Source organism: Bombus affinis, chromosome 12, assembly GCF_024516045.1.
Source record: "Bombus affinis isolate iyBomAffi1 chromosome 12, iyBomAffi1.2, whole genome shotgun sequence".
NCBI lineage: Eukaryota > Metazoa > Arthropoda > Insecta > Hymenoptera > Apidae > Bombus > Bombus affinis.
The window spans coordinates 11,361,192-11,374,920 of NC_066355.1; the positions used below are offsets into that span (position 1 = coordinate 11,361,192).

Below are 13,729 nucleotides of genomic sequence, written 5' to 3' on the forward strand. Positions count from 1 at the left end.
TCGGTAATTTCATAGATTTTGAGAACCAGAAATAACGCTGCTAAAATAATTTCGTCTATAGAAGAAGCCATATAAAGTACTAGAAGCGAAGATTAAGCGAAACTCGGAGTAGGAAGAAAAATTTCTATTGACTTTTGGCAAATTTTAGAGCATTCAGGGTGCATTAACGAGCATACCTGCGTCGTAATAACAAGAGCGTCGTGCTTGTACAGAAGCAAACAGTCTATACAAGGACGCAACAATGAATGCTCGCGATACGGTACAATTTTACGACCAGTAAGATCGACTCGTTTCCTTTCCTTATCCTGGCTCATAATTTAGGGTATGTTTACCTGCAGTTAAGTACCTTGACGCGTCCGTGACGACGAGGACAGGCCGTCATTTGGTAGAAATAAGGAAAACACCATATAGGGTGGCTACTTCAAACGCATAGAACCCTAACAATTTCTGTAAACACGCACATTTATCCCCCTTTCAGCCCTGTTGGCACGTAATTCACGACATTCACGACAATCCTCTGTTTCTCGTGAATAAAGAAAGTTTATCGTGACTTTTCGAATCATTCGACGTATTTCCAATACTGTATGTATTTACTGTGGACATTGGGATTATACGATCTTTCCGCTTTATACCGAGATACGTAACGATAAACTAAGAAACATCTAAAGCGATGTCGCGCGATAAACGAAAAATAAAATTGTCTGTAACATTGTTATTAATTTAACGATCGAATTAGCTGTGAATAATTTAATCCGATTAAAGCTAAGCAATCATATCTGTACATTATTACCGATTATGAAGATTTCGGATAACTTTTCGTAATTATTTTCGTTTTATTAATTGGCTGATATGAAACAAGTCGAATTTCAAGTAAACTAGAGGCCGTAGATATTACATAAAACTGCGATCACAGTGTGACAGTAATGGGATATCGTAGTAAGTTGAATATAATTGGCACATTTTACTTATCTTTTTCTTTAACTTTTACAATAACGTTTCTTTAATCATCGTGTAAATATAAAGAATCCTTTATTATTACTTACTTAAATCTATTATATGTTCTTTTACAATCTGTCATGAAAGACGTTATTGTTAAAGTATAAAATGTTCATATACAGAAGATGTATGTCGATGACAAATAAAAACTTGGATATCACTGAAAGCAAACGATAACTTATTTAAGATAAAAATGTTAATGTTCGTTAATAGTTAATTGTACTTGAAACCTGAGAGACATTGTACTAGCATAATTTCTAAAATTATAATCGTAAAAAAACTTAAAATTTCTACACAATAGTACAGGTTTCTTAGAAAAAAAAACGACAGTCTCTAAGCAGATAATCTGAAATTATTTGATATTAAAATAAATATTTAATGTATCAGTAAAATACTTATTATTAGATATTATATTTAAATTTTATATGTACATTCAAATCAACATTACTTTCCCCATATTTATACATCTTTTTGTAATGTACATCTATATATCGAGGAATTAACATTCCCCAAATTTTAGCACTAGATAACACAATGTTCATTTTAATTGAAAAACAAATTGGATTATAGAGTAATTTTTGGTTAACAAGCTCCATTTTTAAATCGGCATTAAAGTATTAAAAATAAAAATTAGATTTAAAAAATGTTAAGAATGTACACGCTACATGTGATCGTGTTTCCTTCATTTATGACATATATTTTGTCAGAAAAACTTACTTGATTATTAAAATAAATCCCGGCATACCAATTGACAGCAAATATTAAAAGTTTTGAAGAAATGAAATAAATAAAACAAGTATATTAAACGATCTATTATAAGAGATAGCCATTAAGATAATTATTTATAATACACCTAAAATTATCGTTTCCTTCTTAAGACATAATACTATAAACCATACGTGATTAGCGATTAGGTACTTAAGTTATTAATTGACAAATTAATTTTCCTGACAAAAAAAGCAAAAAGAAATGTAATTTTCTCTAACAAAAAATAAATACTGTTTTCTAATACAAAAATAATAATTTCTCGCTCGAATATAATATAATATAACGTAATACGTTTATATATAAATAAAAATTCAACTTTCCTATTTTGATTTCTCTGTCCTTCGTACATTCGATATTAGTAGCCGATTGTTTTAGAAATTTCAATAAAATTAAGCGAAACAAAAAGTAAAGAAAAGAAAAGAAAAGAAAAGAAAAATCTATGATCATAAAACAATAAAATTCTCAAGTTTATAATTTGCAAAAGAGTTTATATTTACATGTTAATTATTAAATCAAACAAAACTTCTTTTACCAGGAAACTAAAACGCTATTAAAACGCGATCTATTTCATTTGGACGGACATTGTGTTAATCTGCAACAAAAAAAAAGATCTCGCGTATGCTTCGTTTTTTCTTTCTAAATAAAAACTTATTTTTCAACTAATGTCAGTCAAATAATAATCTTAAATCGAACAATGTACATGTTACAACAACATTATTATACAATAATACAATCAACATGTCATTTGTTTCATCTCGAGAACCTTCAGAGGAGCATTCGAAGGAATTATTTTATATATATATATATATAATATACATATACATATATATATATACATATACATATACATATATATATATATATATATATATATATATATACATATACACACGTATAAGTATCGCGTAATGAAGAACAGCAATATACACTGCTTTAATCATCATTAATATATGTATAATATATCATATATATGAACATACTTCTATATATTCATGTATATTATGTTATATATATAATATAATACATATTTCCACATATGTATATATTTATAACATTATTTTGACAATGCATATGTATGCATATATACACGATATGATATAATTTATATCTGAACTATCCTTAAATTGTATGCGAGGAGAAATATGTCATTAAAATCGAACTCATAAAATATCGGTAGTATTAAGAAACATTTTTCCTTTTCTATTTTTCAGCAACAACGTCTCGTTAAGACTGATTTTTAATTTATTTTTACACAACCAATCATCTCTCTTTCCAGTGGATACCGCCTTGTATCATCCTTTACAGAATACTCTGTAAATGCGTATATGTATGTGTATATGTCTGAATGAACGTGTAATATATACGTGCGCACGCGCGCCCGCACATTCACATTTAAATGTACAAGAATGTGAAAATATTGTGTGAAACAATATTTCAGTAATTCATAATTCATATGAAAAAGCGTGATAATACGTATAATATATGTTCATTGTAAACGACGTACACTTGTCTGAAGTACAAGTTACCAGTAATTTAGCATCGATCCAACATTGGCGAACGATAAATAATTCCCTCGTGATGAGGAAACAATGCCATATTTGTTAGCTCGCACGTAGTAATTATGTTTTTGGTAGTGTATCATTGCACATTGTTGGAAGAATCCAATCAAATTCACAAAAACCAACGTGATTAGTAATAACATTAAGTTAGTCGCCATAATATCTAGAAATAGATTTAAAACCACCGATAAATAGTATTCCTTTTCTTTTTTCTGAATTGATTACTTGTTTTATACATGTATATATTTTAACGACGTAAGATAATACTACTTACAACGTTCGTTTGCAAAGCAACCGAAACAAGGTAGTTTCAATTTCATACTTAATATCCATGCAATTCGTCGAAAAAAATGGTAAGTATAAAAAAAGAGAAAGAAAAACAGAGGGAACAATTAGACCCTCTTGTTCTCCAACTCGGAAGGTGATATCGATTTACAACAATATTTTAACATAACATAATCGTTATAATGCTAAATAAGAAAATAAAGTATAACCAGTATAATCTTTCGCTTTTTTTTTTTTTTTTTTTTTTTTTTTTTGAAAGTCAGAAGCGTACGAAAAATAAAGCGATTTCAACGTAAAGTTTGCAACTAAATAATAAAATTTCTCTATCTATATTACTTTACATTCAGCACTCTGAACCAATTAATTTTTTATTAGTTTAGCTCGACCAATGTTAGAACGATCGATTGTCCTGTTTATACTCGTCAAAAAAGAAAGTCAATACAGCATTTTACAACACCTGACCCACACGCGTGTTACATCAATGCCACCACTCGTACATTTAAAATAATGACAGCCTAATTTTATTTAAGTTTAGCAAAATCGATTTCAGCGTAATTGAAGCCTTCTTGGGATGCTGACGAAATAGGTGCCACGTTAGCAACCTCAGGAAGATCTAGACTAGCGTAGTGCAAAATTTCTGCATCAATTTGCACGAAATTCTCCTTTTCTAAGGGGCTTGGCATGGCGGTAGGTGTAGGTGTGGGCGTCTCGTCTAGCAATTTGGGAGACGAGGCCCGCTTTTCAACGGTTGGCTTAAAACCAGGTAACGTCGGACTGGTGTTTGGAGACGCAGTGATTAAACGTGGTTTTGATACGTTCAAATCGGAAAACTTCTTTGTTATAGCGTTCAACGTACTATCTTGCGAGGTCAATGAGTTGTTTGATATCACGCGACTAACTTGACTATCTTTCCCTGTAGGACTAGACGGTCTATCGTTAATTATTTTCGCCAAGGTTTTATTCGCCTCCGTTACAGAAATAGAATTGATCGTGCTACTAACTCTACTACTTGTAGTTTCTGCCATTGTACGATCGTTACTGCGTTTAGAAGTCATATTCAGCTCTGAAGATTTATCAGTATCCTTTTGGTGAGTGAACGATTTCTCGGGTGATTGCGGGCTATTCAAGGAAAAAGGGAAAATAGTCGCGGAGGAACCTGTTGGAGTTGCCCGTGGCGGCGACGCCGGTGTACTTGCTAAGCTTTCTGATTCCGGACTTCCGTTTAGAGGTAAGAAACTAGGCGTTTTTATAGGTTTATTTCCAGCTTGAATCGCGATTGGTTGCGAACGAGACTTCTCCTTTCGACTACCAGCTCGCGTCGCTATTGGTTTACGATTGTTTCGACTGCTCATATTCATATTCATATAGTCTTGTTCTAAACTTGTTCTTGATTTAAAACTCATGTCAACATAGTCGGCAGCTGGGCGCCGTGGAAGATCGACCGGTGCTGTTCTCGTGGCTCCTAAAACATAAATTATATCTGCACGTTAGACGATAAGATGATTGAGTTTATTTATCGAAGACATATGTTTTAAAGAAATATTAAGTCACACACGGTGTTATTGAAAATCATTAAATATAAAAGATAAAAATCACTTTCATTTTTTTAAGAAGCTATGATAAAGTGGTTAATTAATTAATACATATATACATTTGAAAATTGTTAAATCTTTTACCTGGCGGTCCGTTCGATTGCACACACTCTTCTTGCATAGGCGATGCAATTTGCTTAGGACTTGTATCGGATTGTGACCAATCCTCCATTACACCATCCATTCTCATGTATGGTCCTTCTGCTTCTTCCACCGGTTTCAAAGTAGTAATTACAGGTTTATGTATGGAAGCAGAGGACGATACATGAATGTGACTATGATTTTGATTGGCAGTGATTGTATTGTTATTGTTATTACGATTAATCTGAAAAAATTTGAAAAAATAGGAAATTGAACAAACAAGAATTAATATAAACGTGATAATGTTAAATATTCGGCGAGAAACAAATTAATTTCACAAGACAATCAACCTTAAAAATATCATGTTAATACATGCAATATTAAAATATATAAATTAATTCATTTCAGTCCAGGAATACCTTATTTATGCGGCTCATATCGACGTACGGGGCAGTGGTCGACGACGGCGGTTGTCCAGGAGACATATCAACGTAGGAACTGGTGTCGGTGGCAGTAGAATACGAATGCGACTGAGATTGCGACTGCGAATAAGATGAAGGTGGTGAATTGAAGGTTGCAGAAATATTGGGTTTCGTGAAGTCCAATTCCATTAGGTCCTCCATTCGTTCAGAAGTTACAGAGCAACCGGAATTGTGTCCCCAAGAACTCGATAACAATGGCGCTGAGTTTGATTTATTGGAACTCGAGCTTTCACAACCAACTGGTAACGTTGCAGTGACTACATTCGCTAACCTGCCAATTTCAGGTCTCTTAGATCTGCTGCCTACAGAGAACGCTCGTACTCGGCTAGCTTCTTGCTGAGTAATGTCCAACCTACCCAAAACAAAAATCAGACAATCATGTCATCCATCGATACATTTTGTATATACTATCTGTATATATTATTATTTTGTATATACTATCTATCTTCGTATAAACAATTTCTTTCCAATATCTAACACTACGTAAGATTAATAGAATTAAATACGAAGTTTCATACCTATTTTTGCGATGCCTGTTCACAGGTTCTGGTCGAGACCCAATGGAATAGGCTCTTGCTGGTCTAGCTTGCAAATCCTCTCCGGGTGGAAGAAAACTCGTTACTTTGTCTAAATGATACTCGGAGAAACGCAAATCTGTACTGGGTGTGCCAGATGTAACGGAACAACTACTGCCACCATGCGACAGATCATCGGCAAAATGGCCATTATGATTATGCGAAGGATCCATGTCGACGTATCCGTTATTTCCAACGGGTGCCATAGGTACGTAACCTTCTGGTAGAGTGTTTGATTCTTCTACGAGGGAAGATCCTCGTGAATGCGAATATCCTGTTCCTGAACTCATTGGCATGTAACCTCCGCTACGCCCAGGACTTGATCCAAAAGGGCTGCACATTTCTATATAGGAACTTTGCTGTAAACAAAGTAAAATTCCGCGCGTTATTATTTCGTCATTTAGCTATCATCGTCAGATGATGCAATATATATGTCATAGTAATGATGCAATTTGAACTTCAATTCTTAAACGCGTTATCATTTGTTTACTTAATAGTAGAATCTCGAGTAAGTAAGCAAAATTATGAATTATTTAATTCATTATTTCAAATTATATTATAAGCAACTAGAGAACGCAACAACAATAAGCGATAAAAGATCAGAGAATCGTACTTTTCATCGTCATTTATAAAACTTCTTCTTTTTTCAGTTTCGTTTCGGACGTTTAGATTTTGTTAAAACAAGATTATTTATAATCAAACATTTTCAAGAGAACGTATAAAGTAACAGAACTTTGTTAATCCGTGCCAAGAATGACCAAAAACATAAATTTAGGCGCTAAGAATAGTTAATCATCGCTTAAAAGTGACTCATATTTGTAGGTTTGCATAAGCTACATGTGAATATAGAAAAGGTATTCGAACAAATATACATAATGCTTTTACTTAGATAAGATGATTAAAGTTTGTAAATTTATATAACTATTGTATTTTACCTATTCTATCAACTCTACCAACGACCCACCTGAGAAGGAGAATGCGACTTGAAATTTGGTGAATATTTATGATGCGAATGCGACGTGGACCACGGAGCATAATCGTCGCCATTCTCCTCCAGAATAACAGGTTCGTCAGGCGTTAAAGAATGACCGTATCTCGAAACGGTACCCTCTTCCAACACATTTTCGCCACCATCGTCCATTGAAAGAGATGATCCCGCGGAGTCTGTGGAACATGCACCGGAAGCAGGACTGATAGGCATCGAAGTGATCGGTGGTGAGTAGGATGCGCCTTTTCCGTACATAGAATGCGGTCTCAGAGTACTCCTAGGATGACTTAACATTGATGCTGGATGGCTCTCGCTGGTGGTACGAGCCCTCGATGGTAAACTATCACACCTGTCACGCCCGTTTGCACCTAGAAACATATTAGTCAGACACGTTGTTGCAAAATATTCAGTTTAGGGAACAAAATTCGAAAAGCATCCATCCTCCCAGCATAGCAGCGGTTAGTTCATTTGCATAGTCAAATGATTCCATAGATCTGTATAATATTTATGCATATTCAGGTATACAGGTTGTTATTTATTAGAACATATATTTTAGATCAAGCAATAAACAGTGATCAAAAAGATGTATCCAAATGATTGGGATAGTGAGACGAAATATATGTATACTTCGAATACGAAAGATGTTACGGAAAATATAAGAAATAGACAAGAGAATGATTTCACATATGAGGAGGACCGGTATGTCGGTAATGAAAACACCAAGAAAACACATCATTGAGACTGAATGCTGTAGAAAATATTCCATCGATTGTTTTGGCACGCTGAAAGAAACGAAAAGGGAAGCGTTACTTCATTATGAAGTATCGTGCAACTAATCGCATGCGAGTAGAAGCTTGCATTTCCACGGCAACGCGATGGTCTCATGGAGAAGTAAGTTATATATGACGCAACAGGAAGTAGTTTCAATTTCGAACACATCTGCTTGCGTATTTGGATTCCCATAGAAAGGAAAAAGTATAGAAAGAAGAGGGAATAGAAAATAAAACGGGAAATAGCAAGGCAGAGACACTGAAAAAGAAATAAAGAACATCTCTTGCTGATTTATCGTACAACGAAACAAAAATACATACAGCGTAAAACTGATCTTTTAGATGATTGCATTTGATTGATAATGGCAGCTAAGGGCAGCGACAAGGTTCTCTGATGGGATATTGTCGCGGTTGTGGTTGTGGTGGTCACGGTAGCGGTCGTAGTGATGGTAATAGTGGTGGTGATGGTTGTTGTAGTTGTACTTGTTGTAACATGAACGGATTGGGAATTATTGACGGAATGGGGATGACTCGCTACCGAATGACGACGTCTAGTGGTAGTGGCACAGTTGTTATTAGTCGAGGCAATCCCAGCAGTCCCAGCCCCGGTACCAGCAACGACTGCAAACCATACAGCTCTCACTGTCGTACAATTACTTTTCTTTTTCCATATACTTTTTGCAAAATCTAATCAACGTGATAATGATTGAGATTCGATCGAAAGATTTTTATTGAAGAAAATAACAGTTTATACGTATCAGAACATCGTAAACGTAAAAAGGTTCCTATCTAGAAAAAAATACCGTTGACCAATCTTTAGAAATTGAATAAATTTCTACTTCAAAGAATGCAATACACATTTGTTTTTGTTCTACTTGGCCTCGTTAATATGTATGTTCGCCAACGTCATATGTATGGTATTGAAACATATTGTGCAATACTAGAAACTACCTTTCGCACACGGTAATCAATAAAACCCTGTTTGTTTCGCCGACAAATTTTTCGATTAACAATTTATCACAATTATCGTGTAATTATTCGATTATCCTATAGAAATTTGACCAAAATATCTTTAATTGAAAAACTATAGAAAGTAGTAAAACAAAAATCATAGAAAGAAGTTAGAGGTTTTTCTTGAATTTCATTTAAATAAATATGAACTTCTTTTTAAACAGAAAATCCATTCGTGTAAAAATAAAAGTCTTTTAATAGGCTATACGTATGTATACGATAAGAATTCTTTAACAACAAATTTGAGTATATTGAATCATAATCGTGTTTGTCACCCTTTGATGCCCACATCTTATAAAAAAAAGAAGCATACAACTGCAATGACAGAAAACAGACCCGTGATCGTATTGCAAGAAGAGGTACTCTGAGTCTGATTAGACTGCTCCTGTTCTTGAAGTTGATCCACCTGCTCCTCGTGCGTCCTGTGTTCCTCTGTAATACCCGCAACCCATTTGTGTTATTCTAAGCTGAGTTTTCAATTGTATATTTCGTGATTCAGCCGATATTTCGAGGCATGTAATGTAGTGCAGTTATAGTTATGGTCTGATATAAAAAAGAAAATCAATGTCTTGGACAATTTACACATAGAAGCAAAAGGAATTTGTAGGATGATTTCTGTGCAAAGGAGCTTCTGCGTAAAATGTTCAGTATTTATAAAAAAAAAAAATCGAAACATTAAAATATTATAAATATATTGTTAAAGTATTTACATAATTGAAAATATACTTTGGAGGTGAGTGCTAAAAACCATAACTGATATTCTCTTAAAGTATAAATATGATTTATTAAAATTCAGACTCACCTAATGGCGAATTATGAAATCTTTGTCCAGCATGTCGTTGCAGCACACCAATTGGCTTGCTGGCTTCGGTGGCAGAGGAACTGCGAATTCTTTCACGTGGCCCCACATCGTCTTTCTTGCTACTAGAATTGCTCATAGAATTCATAATAGCAGCATGCATATTATTTGCTATATTATTGTCTTCAGCTTCCATCCATAATTCACCGCCACCAGTAACAGCTGAACGACCTACTTCCATGTAGAAGATACGTTCCATATATCCACATCGTCTGATACAAATTAACTGTGGAGCAAAGGTTTTGCATTAGTCTTTCTTCTTAAATACGCTAAGCCTTAGACTATGTCATCCACTAAAGTAGTATGCTTACAGGGAATTCTATAGTGTCTGAATTATCCTTTGCCCCGATTTTCACTAGGCTTAATGTTCGGTCAGTTAAACATAGCCTATAGGGGCCATGAATATTCTTTCGTTCACCTAGTCCTTTTTTCTGCATTGTAACTTGCCATACATGTTCTGAAATAAAATATTACATTTATGCCTCATCATAATTAATAATTAATAATTAATAATATATAACATTGTAGAATCAACAATGTGTGATATTGTATTTAATCTCATTATAACACTGCATAATATAACATATAACAAGATTTCCACATTTTATAACAATTGTTTATAAATTATTACAGCATATATCTTTTTATTTTATACAGGACAATACAGTTTTATATTTCTCACAAAGTATAATCGGCAACTTTGTAAGCAATTAATAAAAATATATTCGGAAGAGATAACAAAATATTGAAAAAACGTTCTTCTCCTACTTATTAAAGGCAATGACGCATTTGAAAAAACAAGTAAACAACTGGACTTATAGTTCAAAATATGACACTTCAACGAAATTAGTACTCGTAAATAACGAATGTTTGTTTAAAATTGTTTTTCGACGCGTGAATCTCGCGTTTCGTCCTTAATATGCGGCCTAATTCTAATTCAAATCATGATAGCGCATTACCAAATATAGGCCGAGGTTGCTCTCCATCAGCTACATCTCCGCTCTGAAGTAAAAGCATCGCTTTCAGCCATTCATCCAATTCTTTCTCACTCTCCAGAATCAAGCAAAAGCATTCGTCTTTCGTATACAATGCGATAACATGTTTGTGTTTGGTATCCATGCGTCTATTAATATTGAAACAGCTGTTCAACAAGATGCTGCGCTTTGGCGGTTGCCTATTTTCAAATTTCTTTTTGCTATCGTAATATTCGAGACACGCGGGATATCCTGGTGCCTCGCCACGCAGTACAAAGAATTTTTTCTTCTGCGTCTTTAGCTTCTTCACGTGACCGGAGAGAACAACGGGACCTCCTGAAGGGGAGACTAAACCTCTGCTCGAAGACATCGCGCAGTGACGATCGAAAAGCCCGTTGTCGCCAAAAATTTTGCGTCTTCTCTATCGACGCGTAATATTGTACCATTTAAATGGTATAGATGATCAATTCGTTATGCATATTTTACTATACCCAAACATACTATGTCAATAGTTCATTGTGGTAGAATGCGTGTTCCCACCCACGTTGTCAGAGCAGCAGCTCGACTCGAAAGACACACTTCCAACTTTTGCACTGGAGAAATAACACCATATAGATATTTCAATCGGTACAATCATATATCGCTGCTTCTATCGGCATAAGAAAATTCAAAGAACGTTTCTGTAAAACCGCACGCTAGTTTTGTTGTTTTTTTCTTAAACAACGTGTAGCCGTTCTGCTTTTAACGTGGAGAAGTTGTCGTCGATATCGTTGTACTCGAAGCAAGCCAATGGTGAAAGCACGTGTCGGGGGTAAATAAGCAATAACACGCCACCATAGTGCATGTGCACTCAATGTGTACTAAGGGCGTCGCACGGGTCGGCCTCTTCGATGCGATTCATGCGAGCATTTATTATCGAATAACCAAGTTTACTAAAGTCACGGAATTAACAAACAGTCCAATCCACGACGAAAAATCAACAACTCTTCGTAAAGTGAATTTCTCGGTAAACATAGAAACTATGTACCTTTTGACGAAATTTCTGCGATCACGGTTCTCGTTGGATTCCACCTGTCACGCGGTTTCGTCTAATTTCGCCCGCCACGGTTCGCGGTTCGCGTGGTATCCCAGGACGACAGATTGCATGGAATCTGAAGCGGCCTGTATACGCTAGCATTTACATATTTCGCATTTGCAAATATTTGGATTTGGAAATTACTCGGAAAAGTGGAAGTATCATTGATCCGGGATAGAACCGCAGGTACACCTGTTTATCGCGTCGAATAATACAATTTATAACGTTGACCAGAATGGTTGGCGCGTATACACAGACAGGCATGGGCACATATAAAGAAAGGGTTGTACACACGATGATACTGACAATGAGAGAGAGACACACGCGGGTGTTTTCACGTGTACACGCAGCAGCAGCGAGCGAGCGCGCGCGCGCGCTTGTGGTCGCTTGCTTGTTTGCTCGTACGTTTAGAGGAAATACGTAGAGAGGTAGAGAAAAAGAGAGTGGGACAGGCGATGCACACGTAGGTGGGTGGTTGAACCCCTGTTATCACTGGTAAGCGCGGTTTAAAGGCGGTCTGGTTCGGATAAATAGGCTATTGTCAAGGGCAGGTGAATTTTTTCATGCGCAATAGTAGGCACATCAAAACACGGCAGCATTCCAGGTCGATGCGAGAGAACGCACTCCTCTTCCCACACCCTTTATACATATATCGAGCACTTTGCGGAAACACACGAATGGAATTCACGATGTGGTTAACAACACTGTATCATCATGCACGACGTATCCTGAATGCGAACTCTCGATCAGGCATACGCAAAATCCGTTCACGACAATCACATCTGCTTGAGGTGAAAAATTCGGGTCTCCTTTCGTACCCACCATCCCTCTCTCCCCTTTCCGCCCGCGTGCAAGCGACAAATACCGCGTCACTTGGGATCACGAACGCGTGCTTTGACTGTTTTCTTTGATAACCGAATTAAACATCACTCGATTCCACGGTTCCTCTCATACACGTCAATCTTCACGATTCAATGACACGCACGTATCTTCAACTTTTTTCCGTCGCACGCCTAGACAGCTAAATAGGCGCTCATGTCCATCTTGTAAAGGTCATGTGTATGGTAAGCTCCGCAGTTGTAAACAAGATGTACGCAGGCGCTAACCGCTCGAATGGCGGCGACGGCGGCGACTCGATACGCGATACGCCACGACCGTAAATACACATACGTATGTACGTATTTACGTACACATGCGGTTGTCTCTTTTGCAGTGGCGTAACTATTGTGTCGACTAAACACCGCATTGCGGTGGATCCTTCCGGAGGTCGTTTAAGTTGCGCTACATTCTTTTCACAAATGTAAGTTCTCGATGACTTAGGTTAACCTCTGACTATATCGATCAATCTATTTTTATCGTTAATACCGATTGCTTGTGAATTTTTACTCAATTGAATGTTTGTTTCACATTTATCCTTTAAAAAACACAATTCATACATTGTCTGTGATATCACGTCTATTTGAATACAATGAACGATAAACAAAGAAACAATTATAACAAATACCAATGTAATGGAAAATATGCAAAATATTATGATGATATAATTTTTAAATATTATCATTTTTGTTACGCCATTGCTTTCTTTAATGTCCCACACTGATATACCGCGTCATAATATAGAGACGTGCGCTTGCATGAACATGTATGCATACTTTCAAGTCAAGGTGGACGACTATGGATACACGCATTTTACTCGCATCGTTCTGGGTATTGG

General features: G+C 35.8%; 1 protein-coding gene across 5 annotated transcripts; it reads right to left on the reverse strand.

Annotated features, from left to right (window-relative positions):
• Nucleotides 1-937: 937 nt before the first annotated feature.
• Nucleotides 938-13,119, reverse strand: LOC126922801 (insulin receptor substrate 1). Of its 5 annotated transcripts, none has more exons than XM_050735694.1 (10): nucleotides 12,838-13,119; nucleotides 10,278-10,423; nucleotides 9,910-10,192; nucleotides 9,444-9,539; nucleotides 8,418-8,717; nucleotides 7,303-7,694; nucleotides 6,282-6,697; nucleotides 5,701-6,115; nucleotides 5,285-5,525; nucleotides 938-5,070 (listed from the first exon to the last, which is right to left on the reverse strand). In XM_050735694.1, the coding sequence occupies exons 2-10, from the start codon at nucleotides 10,401-10,403 to the stop codon at nucleotides 4,130-4,132; spliced, it is 3,210 nt and encodes a 1,069-aa protein (XP_050591651.1). In that variant the 5' UTR covers nucleotides 10,404-10,423; nucleotides 12,838-13,119; the 3' UTR covers nucleotides 938-4,129. The 5 variants fall into 5 exon arrangements, with proteins under 5 accessions (XP_050591651.1, XP_050591647.1, XP_050591648.1 ...); XM_050735690.1 differs by having other exon boundaries at nucleotides 10,926-13,119; XM_050735691.1 differs by lacking the exon at nucleotides 9,444-9,539 and having other exon boundaries at nucleotides 10,926-13,119.
• Nucleotides 13,120-13,729: the final 610 nt, after the last annotated feature.